General features: G+C 41.2%; 2 protein-coding genes and 1 long non-coding RNA gene across 4 annotated transcripts in view; 1 reads left to right on the forward strand and 2 right to left on the reverse strand.

The window, feature by feature from the left end:
* LOC132987958 (uncharacterized) overlaps positions 1-26,006 on the reverse strand; it is a 28,699-nt gene that overhangs the window by 764 nt on the left and 1,929 nt on the right. The gene's annotated exons all lie outside the window — the stretch shown is intronic.
* Positions 1,651-12,908, forward strand: hunk (hormonally up-regulated Neu-associated kinase). The gene is made up of 9 exons (XM_061054969.1): positions 1,651-2,343; positions 5,097-5,389; positions 6,089-6,144; positions 6,516-6,651; positions 6,759-6,886; positions 8,932-9,058; positions 9,197-9,365; positions 9,604-9,766; positions 10,562-12,908. The coding sequence occupies exons 1-9, from the start codon at positions 2,101-2,103 to the stop codon at positions 11,311-11,313; spliced, it is 2,067 nt and encodes a 688-aa protein (XP_060910952.1). The 5' UTR covers positions 1,651-2,100; the 3' UTR covers positions 11,314-12,908.
* mis18a (MIS18 kinetochore protein A) lies at positions 18,120-25,146 on the reverse strand. 2 transcript variants are annotated; one of them, XM_061054971.1, is made up of 5 exons: positions 24,853-25,146; positions 24,556-24,622; positions 23,640-23,762; positions 22,461-22,563; positions 18,120-19,024 (listed from the first exon to the last, which is right to left on the reverse strand). In XM_061054971.1, the coding sequence occupies exons 1-5, from the start codon at positions 25,085-25,087 to the stop codon at positions 18,944-18,946; spliced, it is 609 nt and encodes a 202-aa protein (XP_060910954.1). In that variant the 5' UTR covers positions 25,088-25,146; the 3' UTR covers positions 18,120-18,943. The 2 variants fall into 2 exon arrangements, with proteins under 2 accessions (XP_060910954.1, XP_060910953.1); XM_061054970.1 differs by having other exon boundaries at positions 24,547-24,622.

Here is a 26,006-nt window from a genome sequence, read left to right on the forward strand (position 1 = left end):
CTGAGTTCATGGTGCTCCAGCTGCAAGATCTCTAGCAAACAACTTTAACAATAAGCAGATAAATTGTTCCTCCATGGAGGTCTTGGCCTATACTACTTTGTAAGGCAAATAAAAAACAACATAGGCTACATTCCTCTTGTCAGTATATTAAGATATTTTTAGTATAAATGCTGAAAATAAAACTTAACACTGAAGCCCTTAATGAAACAAAGTTAATGATTATTATGTAAAAAAAAATATACCATAAAAAAACTGTATTTTAGGCTTTAGCTACATGGGGATGTTTCTTTGGCACGGCTTTTACAAAAACATTTATAAAACAACTTAAATTCAGACAAAGTAATTTAATTTGACAGGAACAAATTCATTAGTGCAGGTAGAGGTTGTTGTTTATTATCAAGCACTGAATCCTGCATGTTGAACTGTAAGATCACTCATTTCTTAAGGCGATGACACTGTATTTTCTTGTAATACAAAATAACTCCAATAGATGGTGGTCTTCATACACTTTTGGTACAATGTCTGTGCGTCTGGTTTAGTGTCTAGAAAGCATGGTCCAGTGGGCAAGCCAAGCTGTATTTGTGGATGTCTTTTCCACCCTTCTAGGAATCCATACAAAGAGGGAACAAACACCACACACCTGTATAATAATAATAATAATAATAATAATAATTCAATCTGACACAGTAACTTAAATACATACTGCCTCACAAAACACTACAGATTTGAATCAACACCCTCCGATGCATATTAAAATCGTAACATATGTATTGTTTATTTCAGGGCTGTTCTGTTGAAAGTCATGTTAACAGGTGATTTTGTTATTTTTATGTCGCCCAATAGGAAATTAAAACATATAATATAATCATATCAGGTCAGACTAACCTGACCTGAGGCCAAACACAGGAAGATAGATTTGTCTCCATCTGTTGCCCCTCCCTATAGGTGTCCTCCTTTGAGTGATGAACACCATATTAATTAGGCCAGTGAACACCTCAATGAATGGGGAGGGGGGGCATTGCTCTTTTGTTTGCCTCTGGTGTACTGGAGTACAACTTTCCTCTGTTGGCAGAACTCCAAGTTCAGCAACAGTATGACAAAATAAAAAAAAAACATGGCAATAGTTTCATGGTAATGCTTGTTAAATGATACTGTCAATTCCTCTCACAGAGAGGCTTTATTGTGGTTATTTATTACCACTATAGAAATGTACACCTACTGCGTATATGCTACCAGTGTAACAGGCGGCGTGGTTCCGCGTGGAGCACATGTGGTGTGAGCATTTTGGGTCTTTAACGCACCAGCAAACCTGACAATCATATACCAGCGTAGACAAACAGAAACAATATTACAGGAACAAATTATGTTAATTTTGTGAATATGTACATTGACACTGTTGCTGTCTCTCTCTTCAGGCTGTAAATGTATTCTTTGTTCGCGGCTGTGTACAATGTGAGCGCAGTCAGCGCACCATGCGAAGCAGCGGTACCGGGTGGGGTTGTCCCCCCTTGTTTCTCTCACATGTGCTCCGCCCGCCGGCTCTGATTGGATTGAAAATTACCCCCCCGCTACATCCGAAGGGCGGTGTGTGAGAATGTGTTTTTTTTTCTCCCATCCTCACTGTAAGAAACGCCCACTCAGATGGCCGGCAAAGTCAGTTCAAACTGAGAAACACGCTGCCTGCGTTCAGACAAACCAGGAGACGTCCATGTGTGGAGAAGAAGGGACGCTGCCTAACAGCTTACCTCTGACTGAGCCAGCGCTTTTTCACAAGACAACTCTTTAAGACAGGTTGCGTCAGGTGCTCACTTCCAATGATTGAGTGTGTCATATTTTCTGTGTCATTTAAATCTAAGCTGATACACTTATCAAGACTTTGTCTCGGAACCTGCTGAGTGCGCTCCCTGGATGCTTTGGGTGAACAGGTGGTGCGAGCTCCGGTTCCCTTAATTTGCTATTAGGGGCGAGACTCAGGCAGAGTTGACGCACTTTACCGGACCTTAAGCATTTAATACCTGGCTCTAAGCTGGGCGAGGGACGAGCTGTGTAAGGTTCCCCTCCCTTGTTAAAAGGGAAACACAAATTGTCAAGGGGGCTGTGATGCCAGTAGCAGACAGCGACATGGTAGTTGACAACAGCCACGCGTTGTACGAGGGGAAAACCCCGAATAACAATGCCGTGAATGACAACATCACCTCGGCCTCCCTGAGCAGTCCCGCCGCGGACATTCTCAAGAACTTTTACCACACCAAGCGGGTCGGGAACTATCTGATCGGACGGAAGCTGGGAGAAGGATCGTTCGCCAAAGTTAGAGAAGGTCTCCACGCTATGACTGGGGAAAAGGTAAGAAATGCAACAATTTATAAACTTGTTGTTTTACGCGTGAATAGCACATTTCTTTTCAGGCTGTCACTCGGCATTATTAAAATGCATTTTGTGATCAGACATTTTAGTGGGCTAGCCTAACTATGATGGCTTACACTTGTAATTTTTCAAATCAACATTTGCAAAAAAATGTCCATCTTTTTTTTTTTTCTGATCGTGATATCAAAAATATTAATGGCATGCATCAAGGTGTCTGAGATCATTTTAAAATGTCATTTTAATGGGTAACGTCAGCTGTCACTGTAGCTTCATTGTTCCACGTGCAACAAGAAAAAAAACACTCAGCCCTTATTAGTGTAGACAGTTTAGTTATATGCTATTTTATACTTTGCATCTAATCAGCTCTTAGCTCTCCCTGAGAAAGTGATCAGCCTTGTTTGCATTTAGAGGCTTTGTTAATGAGCTCATGCGGCACCAGCTGTTGAACCATGCTTTACGCGCAGCAGGAATTGTTTTCTAGCCAAGCTCTAGTGACAATATTTACTCTTTGTATGTGTGGGTAAGATAGATAGAAAGCGTCCTGTATTTTTTTTCCCCAGCATGTGTTGTTGGGCTATTGGGTATGCTTTGCTGAACCGCTGCTTTGTTTGCTGCTGCTGCTGCTGCTGCTGCTGCTGGGGGTGATCTCATTGCTCTGGGCGCGCAAGCCTGTGATAGGGACCGGGAAGAAAATTGCCCGGCCTATGAGAGAGCTTAGCTGCTACTTGCATATGAAATCGTGTCGTTGATAAATGGGCTCTAGTCTCATTAGGATTCTGCCAGCGCAGGGCTTTGAAATGGGCTTCCATTGGCCAATGGTTGCCTTTGTCTCTTCTGGCTTCTGGAGGAGCAGGCAGGCAATTTGCATTTATTCTTAAACATGTACCCCCCCCCCCCCCCCCCTTTTTTTTCTGTATGTATTTCCTACGCACCTCGATTTGTTATGTACAAGATAAGATGTGCCACTCAAAATGAATAATTATCATATTATAGCATGTTTTACACTAGCTTGCCTTGTAGCCCCCTCACATTCTTTGAGCAGGGTAGAAAAAGCCCATCTCCCCTTGCCTCACTGTCTTTGTTGAGGATGATGCAAACACTGGCAATCACACAACCGAGCACATCACATGCTCTCTTGCTCTCTAGACACTCTCTCTCTCTCTCTCATTCAGTGTAACACAGGGTCCAACAGGCGTTGTAAGGGTGGGGGGGGGGGGGGGGGGGGGCAGTGAGTTTATTCAAGCAAAGGGGTAGTCAAGGGGGAAGGAGATCCTTTTTTAGCATCATTAGAAAGTCATAGTGGATACTTGAGTGTGTGTGTGTGTGTGTGTGTGTGTGTGTGAGGGTAGTGGCAGGGGGCTTGAAAGGAGGCTTGAGGAGAGGTGAGGTGGTGCTGTCATGGTCAGGGGGGGGGGGCTACTGAGGTCATATGCATGTGTTTTTGATGTCTGTAACCCACTTTCCCCTCTATTCTCCCCCCCCCCACGTCCGCCCTTTTCTGTCTGAGGGGCGCATGATAAACAACTCAATCCCCCCCAGAATCCCCCCTGGCTGGGCACACCCCCCCCCCCCCCCCCCCCCCCTCCCCCCTCATATACCCCCAACCCACCCCCCACCCTACTCATATAGACTAGCCTACTGTAAATACAGTGCCCCATCCCCCCATACATACCCCACACCCCGTTTCTTATCCTTACTGCCTGGCGTAAACAGGGGACGCCTATAACTGTACTGACACACACACACACACACACACACACATACACACAAACAGGTTTAATTAGCAGCTGTAAAAAAGGCTTTTAGAGGTGAATCAATTATGAGAGATGAAAGGACAAAAGTAAAATAGAAAGACGAGCTGAAGGACAGAAGAAAGAACACACACATAAACATGCGACCACTGTGGCCCCGTACCATTTCATTAATGGATATGGTTATTAGTTTCTCCGGCCGTGCCTTTCCATGTCTGTGGGCTCTCCTTGAGATGATTTGCTGTGAATGGTAGCCATGCTCTTGAACTCCGTCTAGACCGAGATACAAGGAGACTGGCAAAGGATGAAATAGAATTTATGGGGGACGTTATTGAATGTAATTAGCTATAAAGTGTTTGTCACAGAGGTAAAGGACATGTTCTGAGTCTTTTATGAGCGGCCTGTGCAGGTTTTTTTATCTCCGTTTAGACAAGGACAGAGAGGAGCATGCAGCAGATGAATTAAACACCGAAAAAAAGTTGAGACACCAGACAAGCAATCTGCTCTCCTAACTCTGTTGAATCTTCAGCTTCTTATTCATCCTGCCACATTCTCTCTCCTACATTTGTCACCCCTCCACATGTGTGTTTAGCTGCAACTACACTATGTGGCAAATGGAGGGAATACTTTGAGTCCATTTGGCCATCCATGGCGCCTTCTTAACAGCTAGGGTAACATTTGCTTTTCCTCCTAGTTTATGATGGTTCATTAACCCCTCAAACACACACACACACACACACACACACCCCTCCTCCAGCCTTAGGGCTCCTATAGCGCCTGGGTTGCCCCACATAATGCAGCAGCTGTGAGGGAGAGGGTAGTGTCGAGTTATACACCCTCGATGGAAACTGAGAAGCTCATCACCTGTTACACGACAACTCTCTGAAAAACTTCCTCCGAAACACGGCAGTGCGTGGGAATTTTGTTCAAAATCTAGCTTATCCTTATCAGCACAGTCAATGCTTTGTTCAATTTCCCCAGGTGGCAGTGAAGGTGATTGACAAGCGGAAGGCCAAAAAGGACTCGTATGTGACCAAGAACCTGCGAAGGGAGGGCCACATCCAACAGATGATCCGCCACCCCAACATCACCCAGCTGCTGGACATCCTGGAGACGGAGAACAGCTACTACCTGGTGATGGAGCTGTGTCCTGGTGGGAACCTCATGAACTGCATCTACGACAAGAAACGCCTGGACGAGAGGGAGACCCAGAAATACATCCGGCAGTTGGTGCTGGCCGTTGAGCACCTGCACAGAGCCGGCGTTGTGCACAGGTAAAAACAAGCACACTCAAGATTAAGACAGGCACACGCACAAAACGTATTGAACGTTTCTAACTTAGCTTGTTTTTTTTTCGGGTTAGAGCGGCTGACTTTAAGATTTTAGAGTCCGTTTTGATCCTCTTTCTCAAAGGGCTTGTTGTATACATTACTGCAAATCCACAAAAATAAAAACGCCTGTCTGCTGTCACTAACCACACTGTCATGATTTAAACAATTTCCAATGCATCCGCGAAGAATATCTTATGAAATAAATAAGATTTAAAAAAACAAACAAGATTTCTAAATAAGTTCTATATCTATGCCCTCTGCACATTTATGAGCCATCCCAGGGCATTTCTCATACAAATAGTGTTACGTAGTATGTTTGAAGTTATGTAAGAAATTCCCATAAACTGCATCTCTAAATCGGATTTCACAATGCACTTCCCGGGAACATTCAATTCTTTGTGACTCAGAGCCTGGGAACTAAGTTTTCATCATGGTGAGATGGCCTGTGTAGATAACTGTATAACAGGATTTCTAAGACCAAGGAGGGATCTGGAGGCACACAAAAGAGCTTGAAAATCAGCCAGTGTGACCCACATTGGGGCGGGGGGGGGTGACCTCTCCTGTTTGTGCATTGTATGAAGATCGAGGCTTAGTTAAGTTATCTAATGTAAATACTAACACTTTTTTCCCCCTTTGTCTCAGGGATCTGAAGATAGAAAACCTCCTGTTGGATGAGCAGGACAACATCAAGCTCATAGGTAACTCAAGAACTCTTCCATTTGACATTCTTTCATTCGTTTGAATTAACTTAAAAAAAATCTATACGTCCCTCAGCAAAAAAAAAGATTAGCAGTTAATAATTCAAAAATTATTTTGATTCCAGCTACTTTGAGTAGAAATAAAAATATTTTTCTCAGCTGGAGTTGGACATGCAGTGTCCCACATGTGGTGAGGGGTTAAGAGCAATTCAATATCCTGTTAAAACCTTTACGAGCTCTCACCATAGTGCTAATCTGCTTCTGTTTGTGTGTGTAATGCTTTGACAAGTCGACTAATTCAACGCGTAGGCTGAAAAGGCAACAATAAACAACACAGAAACAACACTCACCCCACTGCTCCTGCCTTTCAGATTTTGGCCTCAGTAACTGCGCCGGCATCTTGGGATACTCAGACCCATTCAGCACCCAGTGTGGAAGTCCCGCCTATGCGGCTCCAGAGCTGCTCTCCAGGAAAAAGTACGGGCCGAAGGTGGATGTCTGGTCCATGTGAGTATATTGTCCTTCTTTGGGGGGTAGCACATTTTTAGAAATACAGATATATAAATGTATTGATTTTATGAGCTGGCACTAAAGTGCATGTTTTAATCTTCCAGTGGTGTGAACATGTATGCGATGTTGACCGGAACTCTCCCGTTCACCGTGGAGCCCTTCAGTCTTCGAGCTCTGCACCAGAAAATGGTGGACAAGGAGATGAACCCTCTACCTCCATCTCTCTCCTCAGGTAAATACACAAGGCACAACTGCACACCTCTGTGCAGGTGAATCAAATATTCCTTTGTGGAGAAGAAAAAAAATGTATGAACTTGCTAACCGGGGCACAGCGCACTACCGTGCCAACTTTAATACTTGCACAACAGTCTAAGTTTCCCTTAGGGTACAAACGATATATTTTGGGCGATACATGTTACTGAATGCAAAGCTTGACAACCTTTATAATGCAATGACAAGCTTTTTTGTCTGCCAAGACAGAGGCTTAAGTTAAATTCAGATCTATAGATTAAAAGACATCCATGCTGAAAAGGATTATAAAACATAAAACTGGTTATGTTGAGAAAGAGATTAAAGCTAACAAGTGTTATTGAAGCAAGACAAGATTTCTGGGGTTCCAGAATTTTATAAAAAGCTCTTTAATACTGACATTTAAAATCCTCTCATTAAAAACTCTTCATACGACATCCTATCCACCTAGGAAGCAAACTTTTAAAATTTAAATTTAAATGTTTTTTTGGGGTTTTTTTTTTACAAAGAAATGATCAGTCCTACGATATTAACAAAGTAATAACTCTTTGTTGAGAAGCATTTTAAAGATCAGCCTGGTGGCTTCAGGAAAATAACATACAGTACAACCACCGCACTTACCTTAAACAACAAAATATACAGAATTGGTTTTATTTCAAGGATTTGTTATTTTTTTTTTAGATTTTTTTGGGCTTTTTGTGCCTTTAAATGAGAGATAGGACAGTGGATAGCGTTGGAAATCAGGGAGAGAGAGTGGGGAATGACATGCGAGAGGGGAGATTCGAACCTGGGCCGACTATAGTCTCCATACGTGGGGCGCACGCACTAACCACTGCGCCACCAGCGCCCCTGGTTTAAAGAGTTAATGGCAATACTTGGCAGAGTACTGTATGATGTAACAAGTTTACCAACCAAACTGCCAGCTTGTTTGTTTATAATTGCGTGTAGGTTTTATATAACATTTCCAGTGAAGTCGCTGGCACGACACCAACAGATTCTTTGTTGACAGAATTTATCGTGAGGTGTAGTTGATAATTGTCAATAACAGAAGAAGCTGTAATTAGAGTTTGACATTGTGTAGACTAAGAGGAGGCAGTGTTGTGAGAGTGATACATTGTGGGTCTGAAGTCAAGGTTGAATAAAGGACTCATGTACTTTACACAGTTCTCCCAGTTTTATGTTCCCTTCGGTTAAAAAAACGACAGTTATTCCTGGTAATTCTGAAGAAATGACCATTTTCTCTGTCATTGTATATAAATCATTATCATATTCGATGACATCATCATTGTTATATAGAAATTATGATAATATATTTTTTATTTATTTATTGCAAGACAGACAAAAGACAAAAAAGAGAGACTGAACAGGAGCAGAACACAAGAGAAACAAGTGAATCAGTGAGCATTGAGTATCAGCCAAATTCAACATGTCAGGGTAGCTTGGTGTGTGTCAAGATGTTTTGATTTAGATTTATAAATAAGACAAGTATATCAGTCCATAGTGATTTGAACTACAGTGCTAGGGCAATAGTTATAAGACACAGCATGAGGAAACAAGTCGGGGGGAAAAATAGCACAGGTGCGTATGCACTTCACCAGAACTGGTGACGCTCATACCTTACGCTTCTCCTGAGCGGGTCGCTGTCATGCTTGCTTAATCCAGTTATGCAAGCACCTGCTAATCTAGTCATCAACATAAATCTGTCATCTCATCTGTATTAGGTAATATAAAAAAGAAGCTCATAATGAGGGGGGGGGCCAAGTTTGTGGAGAGTGGGTGCATGAACCGACAAAGGCGATTGTGTAATTCCTACATCTGCTCCGACTTCTCTTTCAAAAGAAAAACAGTTGAATGGTGTGTGAGGTAGCCGTGTAATCAGGAAATGATTTATGTTGGGTCACACAATTGTCAAACAAAAATAGCAGATGCTAGATAATTATATGTATCAGTGCTTGGAAACAGTTTTCTTTATCTAATGAATAAATGCTGCCAACGTATGAATATGTACTCTCCCTCCCTCTGTCTCAGCTGCTATCTGTCTACTGAAGAAGCTTCTAGAGCCGGATCCAAACAAGCGTCCCAATATCCACCAGGTTATGGCAGATTCCTGGCTACAGCTTGCAAACAAGAACACAGGAGCACCGTACCTCAACAGGTAGACTCTAAAAGTTGATTGTATTATACAGGAGGAGGTCGTCTAATTTAGCTAAATTTGACTATTAACAAAAAAAAAAGAAACCTTTTGACATTACATTCAAAACATTGCAATGAACAATGTTCTCTTTCTGTTAAGGATCCACATTGAGGAAATAAACCACACTGTGTTGCTGCATATGACGGAGAAGATGGGCTACAAGCACAGCGAGGTGCTGAGCGCCGTCCTAACCAACCGCGCCTGTCACACTCTGGCTGTCTACTTTCTCCTCAACAAGAAAATGAAGAGACTCTCCAAAGAGTACAGGGTAAGTTGATCCAATCTAACATTCACGATAAGAGAGAGTAAAGGACACAATCTGAACACTAACACAAAGTTAATCTGGAAGTCCGAAGTATTCTTTAATGACACCTCGATTCATTTTGTGTTCCAAGGAAGGTTACAAGAGTGCCGGAATTATGAGATGATAATTCTGGTTATACATTAACAGCTTTTGTAAAACGCTGAGGCCTGCTGTAATGGGCTGTTTTGCTTTTTGTGTTAAGGAGATGCAGTTCCAGGAGAAAAAGAAAGGAGAAAAGCAGAAGAGCGAATACTTCCAGACGCAGTGGAGGAAGCACGTCGACAAGCTCACCATTCCCCCCAAGCAGACACCCGTCTACCTGGCAGTCAGCAAGGGGCCGAGCAAGGAGAAGAAGCACCGAACAGGTGAGGAGTAATTTAGTGAAGGGCAATAAAAAGATGCAGTGCATTTTGTTCCAAACATCCCCACTAATTTTATGTATTTTATTTACTTTTGTCCATGCAGGGTAGGTTGACTGAGCATGCATGTTCTTGCACGGCGTCCAGCCTGTTTCACACTAATGTACTGTAGTTATCCAGTCATCCATCCAACCATCCATCCATCCAACCAACCATCCATGCAACCCCACCTTCCATCTATCCAATGTTTGTCTGTCCACCCACCCTTCCATCTGAGAGGAAACATCTTGGACAAGTTGCAAATCATTTGTTGGGCAATTTTAATTTGAACTTTTAATATTAAAAATCAGATGAAATTATGCAGAAATTAGAAGTTAGTATTAAACATTTTTGGTAGGAACTCAGCAGTATTTATTATTAAATTGAGTTCTTTCAAACTACACCCCACTACGAGTGACAGGGAGCTGGATTCTGACAGATCACATGTAGAAGAGCTCACAAGAGACAAACAGGGACACGGGCAAATCTCCCTCTCCTTAGTTACCCATAGCCTGTTTCAGATGCAGCATGTTGGGACAGGCCGCTCTTCATGAGTTTAAAAAGTAGAACAGAATGTTCTTATAGCTGACATGACATAAAGAATCTGTGTACATGCAGGCAGGCACTTAGCCAAACTAGTTCAGGAGAGTCTTAACCTTTCATTCAGTTGTGTCTGGAACCAGTTGAGCAAAAAAACTGACAACTTTGACAGACATAAAAGTCAAGTACTTTAGAAATGCTAATCCATTTCTTCCTCCTCAGGTCTATTGCGAGCTATTACTGGAGGCCATCGTAATTCACCTCTTGCACCACCTGGCACTGTTGCGTCGTCCTCGATGGAATATCTCGAGATCCATCCGCTCTTTCCAAACACCCCTCAGCAGCGGAGACGCTTGGCCACCCTCCCACAAGTCAACACAAGCCCAGAACACAACATACCCGCTCCACCGGCACCATCGCCGATTGGCATGCACTCCTTCGGCTCCCTCTCCAAAGCGGAGAAAATCGAAGACACCCCCGCTTCACCCTGGTACAAGCTAACCAACGGTACTCTCTCCCCACCCCGTCACGTTTCTGCCTTCCAGCCTGACTCCTCTTACCTGAAGAAGGCCACGATCCCTAGTCCTCCTGTCCTCATCGTAAACCCACAGCCCAAGAAAAGCGTCTCCTCGGATTGGTGTGGATCCTCCGACACAAGCGGTAGCCCCCCCAGCACCATAGGAAGCCCACCAGGGAGCTCAGCTTTTAGCCCTCCAAAGTCCGCCTTTAGTCCCCTCAACCCCACCTCAGCTTTCAGCCCACCTTCCAATAACAGCAGCAGCAGCGATCCCGACAGCCCGACGCACCGTAGCAAGTTCCCGTCCATGGGGATCGGACAGATCTTGAAAAAGAAGGTTCAGCTGCAGCCGTTCAGCTTCCGACCAGAACAGGTTGTGGAGGAGGTGGTGTCCCCGCCTCCCTACCCCATGCAGACTCTCCTCTGTGCTTCAGGTGCACTCAAGACCCTCTGCTGAGGGATACAGGACAAAAGAAAATAGAAAAAGAAAGACTCAAGGCCCCTTCCAACCGTGTTGGAGAGGTCTTCCAGAGCGGCCTTTTGAACTGTGAACTGTCCCTTTATTGTAACTGAGCTACTTTTCATGATGGACTTTAGCATTCAAAAAAAAAGAAAAAGAATAACAAAAGGGGTAAAGAATACAATTTCTTGTGTTACCGCTCTCATTGTGTAAGAGGTGGTGACATTAAGACGACGAGAGTTTGAAACAAACCCCCTGAGGTATTACATATCCTCACTGTGTCCTAGATGCAGAGTGGACATGGGACATCATGTCATATGGGCCTTGCCAACAATGTGTAAAAACTCACACACACACACACACACACGAAACACTGTATTATAAACTCTTACGTAACATTGCTGTAACTGGTTACTAATTGAGCCGCAGACTGATTCACACCAGCTAACAGACCCCAACCCTGACCCTGACTACATGTCTAAATGTTTTGTGTATGTAGAAAACTCTAAAGAAAGTCATTGACTTCCAGCCAGCTGGCACTGTATCCTCAACGCTGACTGGAATGACGAAGCGCACTGCACTATTCTAAAAAAAAAAAAAAACCAACCAAAACCTGTAGTAACAACGGTGTTTACCATCTTTTACCTCACTGCATTATTCATACACTTATGTAGAAAAGCAGTCGACTGCGACATGCTTGTGTGGATTTTGCCACAGTGTAGCAAAGTGTGAGCGTTAGTGCCATTAGACATCAACACAGTGAATTAGAAGTAGTTACCAAGAATAGAGTCATGATCTCACTTTTTGTAGTGTTCTCAGTAAAACACCACTCAACACTGGAAATAATTCACAGCTATAACTTTTTATACGCAAGGGTTACATCACCTCTATGACCTACAGGGAAACTGTAAAAGTCTTACTAAGGGAGGATATGCCGGTTTATAGATAGTTTGAATAATAAAAAAAAAAAGATAAAGATAAAAAAATAAAAATAAAGCATCGAAAGCCTTATGAAACTGATAGACCTCGCAAGTAGCTGAGGGCAAGAAGGTGCAAAGAAGTGCTACCAGGATTACACCCATGAAGATAATTCACTTCCTATTGTCTTAATGCTGTAGTTTGTGCAATAGTCTTAAATGTTAACTGCAATGACGAGTATTTGCCAAGAGCTCTCTGTGCTTGTAAATACCGGTGTGACTCCTGTTTTACTGTCATGTACGCCATCCTGTACAAAAGGGATTCTCACATGTTTGTTGAACTGATTTTTTTTTTTTTTTTCTTCGTTTAGTGGCTTCTTAAAAACTATTTGACCATAGGCACCTACAGGCACACGAGGCTCCTCACTGTTAAGAAAACTGTCGAATCTCTTCCTGGCCAAAACGAAAAGTTGCATGCAATGTCTCACGAGCCGAAATTGTAACTACTGTGAACATTTGAAATGTTCTGTCTTTGTACCTTTTTTTCTGGTTGATTATGAGATTGATACAGATTGGGGGCGGGGGGATCTTTTGTAAGATTTTGTAATGGATGGTTTTGTTTGAGTGTCGAGAGATTTCTATGCTGTACAAAGTATTTTAAATATTTATACTGAATCCATTATGTGTCTGTCTGCTCCTTCAAACGCACCTGTCTGGCTACATTTCTCCCCACGTCATGTGCTTTTGAACACATGCCATGTACTTCAACTTTTTATTAGCCGACGTATTACTGAATTAAATCACATAAATTACCATCATTAAGTAAGCAAACCCACAGTAATCCACAGAATGTCACATTCTGGTTAATGTGTGTTAAATTTAAACAGAGCTGCAGGCGTATCATTTATTCCTAGAGCTTTCAGCTTGAGGAAGACTTTATAAAGACCAGCTTCTTTGCGAGGGGAGGGTGTATGCTGCTTTACAGCCTCAATGTGCCACTTGTCTCGCATACCATAAACATTTCCCACAAGACACCTGTGGTGGTTAAAAAGAGAAAAACACCCTCGCAACAGCTGAAGGATCCTGAGGCCTGATATACATACACCCACACATGTATACTATGACCCCCCCCACGCCCCCCCACCCCTCTTCACCAACACACACTCATACTGTAGACACTAATCCACTCAGCTGTGGCCCCCGCGTCCCCATCATAAACCTCTTTGGGTGACACTGGCTTGACGAGACAAAGAAGGGGGATCACCAGAGCTCTGAGACAAACAACACGCAGGACAACACAAACAGGGCCGCCCGATTAAATCGGCGTGGCTAAGCTGCTAAAAGCCGAGGGGCAAGAGTGGCTCTGTAATGCATTAGAGCCGGAGCCTTTTGTTTATCAACGACATGCGAACAGTTAGTCAGACTCCCCGGGCGGTCCAAGGAGAAAAACATGAATACTTCGGCTTAAATACAACGCTGAGGGAAAGGACGCCGTGCACCACCCCACATGTACAGGTATTTCCAGTACTGTTCAGTGGTTCCTCTGGTGACACCTGGGAAAGGTGTGCGCACAAAATGTTTACTACACAGAGTGGAGATCGTTTGCGATGTTGACGTTTTGAAAACAAGTCAGTGATGTGAGAGATAAAGTTGGGGAATACCAGATTTGGAAACTGTTTTCCATTGAACAGAAAATGAATAATTATCAAAATCAAATTGTCAAGCCTTTTAAAATATATATATTTACTTATTTTAGTTTAATTTGAATCTAAATCGTCCATGTCATGGTTTCAGATAAATACTCTTGACAAGGGAACTTGGCCGCTGGCAAAAATATGATGGATATTTAAACCATGTTTGCACAGTTTATAGATTAAAATATTAATGTAACAAGAAGCAAATTGACTATAAATAATAAAATAAAATAGAAAAAGTGAGTTTAGCATGAGACTGCTTCTTGAAAGGATCTGAATGTGGAGGAAAAGCAACACATTTGGTATTCTGGAAAAGCATTAAGGAATGAAATCCATGCTGACAAGATAAAGACAAAAACATGATTTTCCTAGACAAACAGATTAATTCACATTAAGCTGTGCGTAAACAGGACAAGACACAGTGATGCGTCTGTGACAAACACACAGACGCCCCTTAGTCCCAGCAGGGGTTAATATTTTGGTCGCAATAATCATCATCATTGAGGAATTTTAATATCAAAAAACGATTTTGAACAATAAAACCTGTTAACATTTTATAATTCTCCAGGAATACTTTTGGCGATAATGGATGATGTTCTATGTCTTAACAATTAGAAATGGGTCTAATATTGAGGTTATTATCATTGTCTTCTGTCCTTAACTCCAAACAACACAGCTTGACACAAATTCAAACAGTCAGTTGAGAGAGGGAACTTATCATTTGTCACACTCTGGAGAAATTAAGGCTTTCCCCCCTAATAGTGAGAGAATATTAAAACAGCCAATCTCTTTGTGGTAACCAAGAACAGATACCTGAGTGATGGCATTCATAACTGCTCCCCACAAACTCGTCATCACCTTTTCCCAGACCACACAAAGCTCATGTTTTGTCATCCGAGTCATTGATAATTTTGAGGTCAAACTGACCACTTAATGACAGTAGGGAGTTACTTCTGTCAATCTGTTCAGGCTTAGATCCTGATGACACTAATCCTGTTTTCAGCACACATCTCATCACATACGCACACACACACTCACACCAGGGTGTCACTGGTAAACGGGGCGAGCCTTTGTGTCTGAGAAAAACAGACGATTAACCTGCTGCTGCTGTAACAGACTTCAGGGGCCGCGCAGATACACATACACATGTGCAACCTGGTTCAACTACCCAAAAGTCCAGCAGTGCTTTCCTCAGCATCTCTCACACACACAGAGGACGAGAAGGAGATAATTAGACGGACCCCACCGTACACAAAGATGTAAATGGGGGGAGATAAATAAACAGATGTTTCTAATGAAGCAGGAGGCTTTGAGCACTCTGAGGGGATTTGGGTTAGATGTGTCTGCGACTAGCCGGCGATCCAGTTCGACCACAGACACTGATGAAGGTGATTAATGCAACAAGGAGGCTGAGCTAATATAAGAGGTTTTACGCTTTTGCCCCAGAGCTGCTGTTAGTAAAACTATACTGGGCTAGGTTTCACAAATGCTCTTGACACTCGGATCATCTTACACCCACTGATTCCTGAGATTAATTTGGGGAAGTGTGACCTCTTAGATGAAGGGGTTTAAAAAAAAAATGACCCACCGTCTAGTCTGAGTGAAAACAATGACACAGATGAGAACAGACCGTCTTAATGAGTGTAGGTCAAAAAGAAGATTTTAATGAAGCATATGTCAAACACACCAAACATGGAAGGAGAAGAAGAAAAAAAAGAAGGTATGTGACTTTTTGTAACGCACATAATTTTTTTTTCAAATAAACATTTGACTTACACTTTTCATTTCACATTTTAACACAGAAATAAAGAGAACTCATCATTTGTACTCGTTATGATCTAATAAATACGTCTGGAAATTATTTTCTTCCTCTGAACTTTCAGTTTGTTGATATGGGCGCCTCCTGTGGACAAGCGGTACATTTGATTTCTTAGTTTTTCTTTTTCTGCAAATAAGTTGTGTGTGTGTTTTTCGGTCAAAAATCTAATCCTGCTTTTTTTTAAAGTCCCAGAATCTGACTGTAATATTTAGTGGACATTGTAAAAAAAATAGTTTCTTCAGTGTACTGTTTACTGTCTATCCTGACAGCTACCCCACTGCAGCAGTAACATGAATTAAAAGTGATAATAAAAAAATAATTGTCTTGTTTGTTTCTGGGGACATATAAAGTCATCCGTATTTATTTCAGTGTGTTTTCATAACCACTCCCAAACTCCTCACAGGGGCTTTAAATAAGTGTACAAGAATAAAAATATATTTGATTAAACCGTGCTGAAATGTGAAATGGAGACATGGAGAACAGAGAGTGCTGTGGAGAATCAAGAGTTAAACCAGGAAATGGTCATAAACATAGTCTGAGCTACTAGTGGGGTGTGGTTCCTCTGTCAGGGGTGCCCAAAATGGGAAAGGCAGACTTTCGACAAATAATTTCAATAAAGTCTTTATATGATGATAGGAAACTGCTAATAATAGTTTTCCCCAGAATATTTTAACTGATAATTCACATCCCGGATTGTTAAATCACAGAAATAAAAACACCTTTTTCCTTGTTCACCTCACAAAAGAACCAATACTAGTACATGATTGAGGTGTCCTATACTCCTAACATTTCTCTCCTTTCAAAGTAAGCCTTTTCATTCCATGGAAGAAAAAAAAAAAGCAACACAAACATATTTTGTAAGTTGGCACACAGGTGGCACTCCTTGAGTTATTTTTTCTCTCAAAAACAAGATCAGAAATTCAATCAAAGAGCAGAGCTCAGCCAATAGCATTTCAGTGTCTGTGGCAACAGCAGCATCAGATCAGGCTGCCATTGGTGCGATGTTTCACACAGCGAAGGCTGTAATTGGCTGATAGTGTGCCGAGGCTTCATTGCCTCCATGGCAACATTGCTTCCTTATTGCTTGGGGAAGGTGAAAAAGGAGGGAAAGAGGGGAGGCGACTTTCACTCAGACACTACCTCTGCATTATTCATCCTTTGTCCCTGAGTGCTTGTAGAGAGAGTGTGTGTGTGTGTGTGTGTGTGTGTAGATGTACTGAGAGATGTGAATGTGTGGTTGTGTTCCTGTGTTGGTCTTGGTGATTGGTTGAGACTTACGGGATGAACGGGGTGAAACCGGTGCAATAATTGCACTCAGCGGTGCAATGCATCAAGCAACACCAAGTCTATATATAAAACAGCCAAATGTGTTCAGAGGGCATTCCCAAACTCTCACTTCACACACAGATATCAGCCTTTGAGTCTTTAAACTCCTAATGGAAAACAGAACAAAAAAAACAAAAAACAAACAGGGACTAAATCTCCAAAATGGGGCTGTTACAAGGTGCAACAACAGCACACATCTGGACAGGGGACTAGCCAGCCTGCTTGCATCATCATCTCTCTGTGCTGGATCTATGCACGCATCCCATTCTTAAGCCAGGACCGGCTGAAGAAAAACATCACCACCCACAAACAACGACCACACCAGAAAAAACATAAACCATGCGGCTTGTTTGTTGTTGTTTTGAAATTTTTTTTTTCTTCACGGCAGCAGAGGGAGGGGGTAGGGAGAAAAAGAGGGGCAAGGGTGGGGTTAGCAGAGAGAAAAACATCACACAGAGATTAGGGTGGGGGGTTCATTCAGGGCTCCTCCCCCCGCGTGTGTGTCTGAGCATGAGCGGGGGGGATAACGTCTGTTGACAGGCGTGCCGGCCAGCGAGCTGGATGGCTGTTCCTCTGGCGGTGAACACGATGACGAGATGGCAACAGGCACTCAGCATAGCACGTGCTCTCAGTTGCCATCGCAACCTGCCCTTGGATACAGCGTGCTGGTTGGCCGTTTCTAACTGTTGTTGTTCTGTGTGCGGCTGATGAAACCTCGTGGATGAGGGAGGGCAAGCGGTACAGCATGGAGCTGATTTCCCGCCTTGGTAGAAAGTGTTGCTAGGCACATTAGAGGTCAGTTGGTAAATAAACACTTAATATATAAGCAACCCCTCCCCAAAGCAGCAAAGATGTTGAACTTGCTTTTTTACCTCCTAAATCCAAGAAAGACTTGTAATTAGAAAGCCCGGATCAGCTTCTGATCCCAAACAGTCTCACAGCACCAAGTCAAAGAAGAAGAAAACATTTAAAGAGATTATCCGGACTGTTTAAAGTGGCTTAATGGTTTGTTTAAAGCTGACAAAGCACAGACACATTTTGAATTCATTTATTTAACCTTCAATCAGGTGGAAACTTTATTACACAAAAACAGCTTTTACAACAACGAAGACGCAAAATAAAGATAAAAACAAACAAGATACTGTAGTTCAAATGTTTAAATGTAAATAATCTGCTAATTTTCAAAAAAGTTTGCCAATATTTGTTGAAAACAGATACCAGGCTACCTCAATGAATTATGATGCAATACTGTGATGCATTACAGTATTTTAAGAGTGGTTTCTTTTTTTGTTACATATTGTTGAAATGCCGCTCACGTTTGGTCACAACAAGGCAACGAAAGGCATAAATGTATCAATCCCTCAAGGCTCCATGCTTGAGGAAGTGAACAAAGAAACAATGCGGGTGTAAATGTGTGTGTGTGTGCGCGTGTGTGATAGAGTGTGTGTGTGTGTGTGGCCTTGAGTGCCCCGATCAATACAGCATTGTGCTGAGTCTGCAGCCTTCCTGATGAATTCCCGCACAAATAAACATTCTGCTCATAGCCCACATTCACCCTGCACCGACACACACAGAGAAGATGGCGCCACGAGCCACAGGAGCCGAGCTGACAACATGATTGATTACAAGTGCAGGCGCTCTTTGTTTCACCATCGGTAATCAGGACAAAGCGGAGTGGAAGCTGTGAGTGTGTGTATGAGTGTGCGTGCAGGTAGGATTGGACAAAACGTGTTACTGAGAGAATGTGTCTGAGATGAAACCCAGACGAGGAAGAATTAGGGTAAAGGTAGAGGTGAGGCCGAGGACGTTAAACCCTCCTGTTGGACACCTGGACGAAGCACCGTCCCTGACAAGTTGACATCCCATCACTGTCATGCCTCATCACATCCATCCTGAAGGCCAAGTTCGATCTCCTCCAGCCTCTGAGCCATGGACAACACCAGCATTTTCATCTAAGAGGGAGGGGAGGGGAGGTCAGCGTGAGGATGTGAAGATGAACAGCAAGTGCAGAAAGGGCATAACATAGAGCCAAAAGTGAGGATGGAAAGGGAGGATTGGAGGAGCAAGAACAGGGGAAGTGGAAAATGGACAGGTGGGAAATGAAGGGAGCAGCAGGATGCAGCAAGGAGGAAAGAAAGGAGGAGTAGAGGTAATTGGAAAAAGGGAGGGGGAATGACGAAACCCAGAGGGGCAGTGGTCAGGGATGGATGGGTATGAAGGGGGCAGAGAGAGAGAGAGTGGGAGTGGGAGTGGGAGGGGCGGGGGAGACAGGTCAGTGAGTGTACAGGATGAAACACCCAAACAAGTGTCTGCCAGTCGGTCAGACAGACAGAATACATTAACTATGGCGGCAGGGTGACAAGCACCTCCGTCAGATCCAGTAAAGCTGAGGACAAAGAAACCTCTCGAGTGTGGGGCTGAGTACCATTTGAAATATTTATACAGGGGATGATCCCTAATTTGAACCACACATAAAAACAACTTTTTGGATACCTTACTTTGAAGAATATGTGTCTTTCTATTAAAAAAAATAATTTTCCTTATTTAACACAAGCTTTTTGTCTCATTACAACAGAATCAACAAGTATTTCTCCAATTATTAAAGCTCCTGTGATGAGTTTTTAGTGGTTATGAAACTGACTGAATTTAATACTGATGCCTTTTTTGAGGAAAACAAAACAAACCCTCTAAACCTGAACGGTTTCTATTTATAGTTTTTCTTTTAATAACACCTGAGATTTGTGTTATTACACACAACTAACACATGTACAGGACAGAATCAACAAAAACTACTCTGTGCCCAGGGAGTCACCAAAATTAACACAAACATAAAGTTCCACACAGGAGCTTTAATAAGTCTGTAAACTGTCTACAACAAAGAAACATCCTTGTATATTCCTAATAGCCATAGATTTTCACTTAATCATTTCAACAGGGAGCCGCTATCCTTCACCCGAGGACAACATTTCTAAAATAAGGACCAAAATAGTTTCTAATTCAATTTCTATTGTTCAGTGATTCATTCATCTACTTATCAACAATGCAGCAAAACTATTCAAAACTACTCAAATGTGAACACATATCGTATACAAGTTTGAATTGAGCAAAGCACTGCAATGTAAACCAGAAACTGTCCGATGACGAGCTTTGATACTTGTTGCTAAATCCAGTCATATTACCATTAAAGTTATCTCACGACACTTACACAGGTCTAGATATTTCTCTCTATAATGTAATAAACAGAGACCCTGCTGAATCCACTAAAGGCAGGCTATTGGTGAAAGAAAAAAACTCCTTTCTACAGGCAGAAACATTGAGCAGGACCTGACAGGAAGAAAGTCATCTGCATCTAAGAAAAAAAAAGTATTTTGGTGTCTGTTTGACTTTTTCTGACATATTTACACTTACAGCCTCAAGGTAACTCAATTAAGTGTTCAGGCCTTATCAATAAAGTTTAAAAGTGGCTGCCATATCGTCACCAGACATTAGCATATGATTGCTGAACTGAAAATGTGGTTGCCATTTTCACTCGCCTTATATTTGGAGTAAATAATGGTACATATACTCAAATATACATGAGCCTGTGACAGTGAAATGAATAGATGCATAGAATAGGTAAAAGCTCAGGAGTGACAGATATCACTGTTTTATATATCATTAAGTCTTTGGAACATATGGCAACCAAAGGAAATTCATTGTTTGCCAATTTCTCAAGATGGTTTCCAATGGCAACCTGGCAAGTGGCCACTGTTGCTGGCGAGCCCTGATTTTGCGGGGGGAAATTGACAGTGTAAGCTTTGGGCTCAGAGTCAAACACAAAGCTGATGCAAAGAAGTTAAATCAGGCGCGACAGTGATTCAAGCAAACAGACATGTAATAAAGAAAACACTGATTTTAAAATTTGACCTAGTGATCAGTTTTTGTAATCTTGTTACAATATGCCAATGATCAACCATGAACGAGACCACCAGTCAAATTTTAAAATATTAGCGTGCAGCTTATATCAGATTATTCTTCAAAACAGAGCTTAAACAATGCCAGTGTTGAGGTTGATTTAATTATTAACCTACATATCAACCAATGAGAGGGAAGCCTATTTGTTACATTGATACATTGCTCTAACACACCCTTTGTTTGACAGACACATGTGGGAACTTTATTAGAGTAGAAAGGTGAGCTTGAGGGTCTGAGATGAACTGAAAAGTTGATTCAAGTTGATTGAAGTTGAAAGGTATTTGTTTTAGTGGGACATTGTAGAGAGGTGGAGGAGTAAAGATAACAACCTGTCTGTATGTTTTGTCTGTCTGTCACTTGGACAGTTTCCAAGTCATATAATAATGACATGGTACAAACTAACTCAAACACTGATATGAAATCGCCATAATGACCTGATAGCGCACTTAATGTTCTGTTGCTCACGTGCATATCTTGTTTTTCTCCTTTGTTTTAACAGCTGTGTACTTCTGAAATATATTGTTGCATACCAAACATCTCATTGTACAATGGATCAATTGTCGTCTGCAGGAGATTCACAAATCACTGCCAAATAAAAGTAAAGGCCAAACATACATCCAGCTATAGTCACAAAGACACTTTATCATCAAAACATGTTTTTCTCTCACAAAGATTCCTCAACATGCTCCCGTCACATCTATTGTCCTTGGTGCAAGAGTGTGCTCCTGCACACTATCACCACCTACTGGCCAACCTGGAAATGTTATGGATTTTTAAACAAAGGGTGATTAAGAAGAACTTTAAGCATCCCTACAGTTTTGCAGGAATTCATTAAAAATGTATTAAATTTTCTTTGTTTTTATAAATAATAATTAATGTGTTAGTTAATGTGAAAAACAAGAGGAGAATTCTTAGATGTAAAACAGAAAACAATGAATTTCTTTAAATGTTTAAACTGAAACTGAAAGAAGAGAAACTTCTGCGTTTTATTCTAACCTGAAATGAAATGAAAAATAAATAACCTTGCAGTGTATGACATGGAGAGATGAGGTAATGTCTGATACAAACGTCTGACCGTCACAGGAGAGAGGGCTTCCCAGCACTGAGCTGATGTCATCACAAGAACAACCTGTGCATTGGTAATCAATGAGAGAGCTGCTCCCAAAGCAATGTGAGAGCACTGTGAGTGAGACAATGCGTCACACAGAATACTCTCTCCTGCTACAGCTGGGGATGTTTTCTATGAATTGTTTCTACACCTTGAAAATGTAAGGACTTAACTTTACCTTAATCTTGAGATACAGTCATGGGTACACTAATGAGCCGTAGAACTGTGACTAGAATAAATTCTGGTCACAGGAAGCCAGAATTTAATCTTAAAGTAATATACTATGAGGAACAAACAGACAAAGAAAAGCAGCAGCAATAAATTACCTCTGTCAGTTGTTGTTCAACAATGCCTCTGTACTCCAGTGATACCAGTTGCTCTTTGGGGCCCTCTGCTGCCAACATCTGGCTTGCAGAGCCAAGCACATAACTGAAAGGAGAAATCACAGTAAGGTATTAGGATGTTAAAAGTAGATTTAATTTCAATTCATTTATTATTATTTGTATTATTATTATTATACAGGAAAATATTTAAAGTATCAACACATAAGATTAACGGGGTATCAGACAACAGCAACACAACACAACAGAAATACAAAAACAACAAACAGAACAGAAGGGGGGGGGGGGGGGGGGGGCACAACTGAAATGAACAGACCAGTTAAATCAGTGATTGCAAGTTTATCCATCCATCCATCAGTTGGCATGTGAAAGTCTACTAGAAGTGCATAACTGAGGTTGTTTGTCCTCATATGATATGGGATCCCATTCCAGATTTTAGTGTTCATGTGAAAAAAAACGATCTCTGACCATAGCTGATGTTTTAAGCCGGCACTGGGATTAATGCTTGTGAGAGTGATCTGGTGATGCGATCCTGACTTGTGTTGGATCTTGGAACTAAAGCACTAACTGCTGGAGACGAGTTATTGTTATGGATCTGATGCTAAAATGTAATAGCCCGAATATTTGTCTAATTCTGTAAAGTTGTAGCGTTACAGACGGGGAATCCAAATGAACACCTGCTGTGCAACTAATACAATTCAATATAAATTGCAAACCGTGAACACTACATGGGTAAAGCACATTTAGACTCTCTGAAAGACACAATCCATGGTGTGTCAATGAAATGCTGTTCTCAGTTTTAAACCACATGCCCTTTCTGTAGGGTTATTATTTTGCATCATGCTGATGTACTTTACCCTACATTTTTAAGAATATATCTTTATAAATGTGGGCGTATGTTTTTGTGTTTTGGGACAAAATACAGTAAATCTTATTTCAATAAAAAGGGGAACATGTTAGTGTAGGAAATTTCTCATGTAATCCACAGAGCTGCTTCGAGTGAATGAGCACATGCATGAGATGTATTGTGTCAAACACATTTTTTTAGGTGTCCAACATTTCTTCCATAATACAGTCGTCTTTTTATGAGCACACTTCCTTCAGAAAAGAGCAGAAATGTAAAGCAAAAACATTTCTTCTAGTAATCAGTAGCTGTAAACACACCTGTCGATGTCCGCTACATTGAGACAGAATGTGAATCTCTTGTGGTCCATGTTCTTCGGCGTTGATGAATAAACCATGCCAAGCACAGAGCGGCAGCCTCGACAGACAAGATCAACAACTAGACTGTGGAGGAAAGAAATGTAGAAAAAACGTTCAGGCAGTGAACATGTTTTATATAAGTACATATACAAAAATGACAGGAGCATTTTCATTCAAAACAACACATCTGACACTTCTATCTAAACTCTAAAGTAGCAGTAATGGCTAACTAAAAATATACAGTGACCAACCACAACATCGAGACCACCAAATACAATCAAACAGCTCTACAATAAATTCTACTTTTACTAAGCTTAAACCTTTTTAGTTTTTGTTGACATGGTCAGGTGGAAATTATTCTTCATATTTATTATTAAAGTTGTAGTGGATGTTTGTGGGGTACTGGAGTAAATAGCATAAAAATGTAATAATAATATTTTGCTTACTCCATTAACATATATAAAGGGAGGAAAATGTGAGTTTATCATAGTTTTGATGGAGACTCTCGGTTAATTTGTTATGTTGAAGAAAAATTAGGGACGACAAATGTAGTGTAATCATTTGGTCACATGAAGCACAGGTGATTGGGGCAGGGCTATAATGGTTACAGTTTTCAAAGTGATGTCCTGGAATACAATTTTACCTTTAATATTAACACTTGCTTTTAAGTTCAAACATGAGTTTTAATGATATTATACTATTATATACATTATAATATCTCTGGTTGGGGCACTACTGCAGCATTTAATTTAAATTACTGTGAGTAAATCTGACTGATATTACTGTATCAGAAGTATTCAACATTATTGTAATGGTACTTTTTCTTGAGAACACAAATCGTACACTTCATGATCTACTTGACACAGACCATCCATACCAGGCAGATCGTTTGCCAACTTCAAGCAGGCGATTGTCCTTTCCAACTATGACGTTGTCGGTGACCCCTAAAGACAAAACAACACAAACATGTCAGCAGGATTGAATATGAGTAAACTTCAAACGCTGTGAATTCCCAACTTTTTCAAGAGCATTTAAATGCATCATTTTAATAACCCTTTTTGGGTTTTTTTCCTTGCTGAATACAGAAACAGAGATACATTACGGATACCATGTAAATGTAAATCTTAACTCTGAATAGTTCAGGAGAAGTTGACAATTTAAAACCCGGACTTACGCTTCAGTCTTATCTGGTTTTGACCGTCCTCACTTCCATCCCAGGACAGTGAATCCCCAACAGGCAGCTTGCACTTCCCGCAGATGAACACCATGGGTCCGTCGTCAACGTCCTCGTCCTCCTCCACATGGCCAAACAATTTCTCTTCGACGGCGGTCGAGTCTATACTGGACGTTTCAAATGTTGCATTTACATTCTTGTGTCGATGTTTCATGGGGGTTTCTCTCGCCGCCATGTTTAGCTTTTCAAAACAAGAAGTTTCAAACCTACGCGGGTGGTTGACAGTGACGTAGACATTTGAAGTATTCAGACGACCCAAGATTCAAATGCTGCTTACTTCCGCTTTCGTTTATTAGAGAAAATCTTAGATACAACTTTTTTTTTTTTTTTGGTAAATGTTATAAGGGGATGGGAGCGAATGCGTGTGTCTGCATGTTTGATAATATTTTGTGTGTACTGAAGGATGTTTTTAATTATTTGTATTATATGTGTTCTTATAATGGTTCTTGTGATGGTCGGGTTATATATGTCTGTTGGGTATCGTGCACTTTGGGTTCTTTTCTGTTGAATTGTATTTAATTATTTTTAGTATTTTGCGTCTGTTATATTCTTACTGTTGTTCTTCTGTGTTTGGTTTAGTTTGCTTTGTTCTTGTTTTTGCTGTTTGTCAAAGCACTTGTGCTATAGCAAAGGTGCTATATAAATAAGGTTATTATTATTATTATTATTATTATTATTATTATTATTATGTGTGTACCACAGATGTTAAATTTACATTCTATGGTTAAATCTGATAGTAATATAGTTTCATAAATGTATTGTTAAGCATGTTAGCAAACCACCGAGAACTAAGTCTAAATTATATTTATTGTTAAATGCTGAACCAAATGTGTTAGAAACCAGTGTGTGGATATTCTTTTGTTAAAACCATAGACTGGTTAAACACTAATCTCAGAAAACCAAACATATTTTTGCGAAAATCTCTTATCATATGTGTTATTTAAATTGGCCAACACAGTGAACTCCAGAACCTAATTTGAACAATTATAACCACTGACTTTATTGTCATATCATTCATACCAACAAATGTATGCAGAGGACACAAAAACCCAATGTCTATTAATGAAAATGATTTATTCTACCCTGCTGACAGG

This window comes from Labrus mixtus, chromosome 14 (assembly GCF_963584025.1).
Source record: "Labrus mixtus chromosome 14, fLabMix1.1, whole genome shotgun sequence".
In the NCBI taxonomy this organism is placed as follows: domain Eukaryota; kingdom Metazoa; phylum Chordata; class Actinopteri; order Labriformes; family Labridae; genus Labrus; species Labrus mixtus.

Excerpts from the sequence above, each read along its gene's own strand:
- hunk (XM_061054969.1), top strand. The coding sequence starts at position 2,101 with ATGCCAGTAGCAGACAGCGACATGGTAGTTGACAACAGCCACGCGTTG. Across the intron at positions 2,344-5,096 it reads ACGCTATGACTGGGGAAAAG|GTGGCAGTGAAGGTGATTGA; the intron begins GTAAGAAATGCA and ends CAATTTCCCCAG. Across the intron at positions 5,390-6,088 it reads AGAGCCGGCGTTGTGCACAG|GGATCTGAAGATAGAAAACC; the intron begins GTAAAAACAAGC and ends CCTTTGTCTCAG.
- mis18a (XM_061054970.1), bottom strand. The coding sequence starts at position 25,087 with ATGGCGGCGAGAGAAACCCCCATGAAACATCGACACAAGAATGTAAAT. Across the intron at positions 24,623-24,852 it reads AAACCAGATAAGACTGAAGC|GGGTCACCGACAACGTCATA; the intron begins GTAAGTCCGGGT and ends TTTTGTCTTTAG. Across the intron at positions 19,025-22,460 it reads TTGAACAACAACTGACAGAG|ATGAAAATGCTGGTGTTGTC; the intron begins GTAATTTATTGC and ends CCTCCCTCTTAG.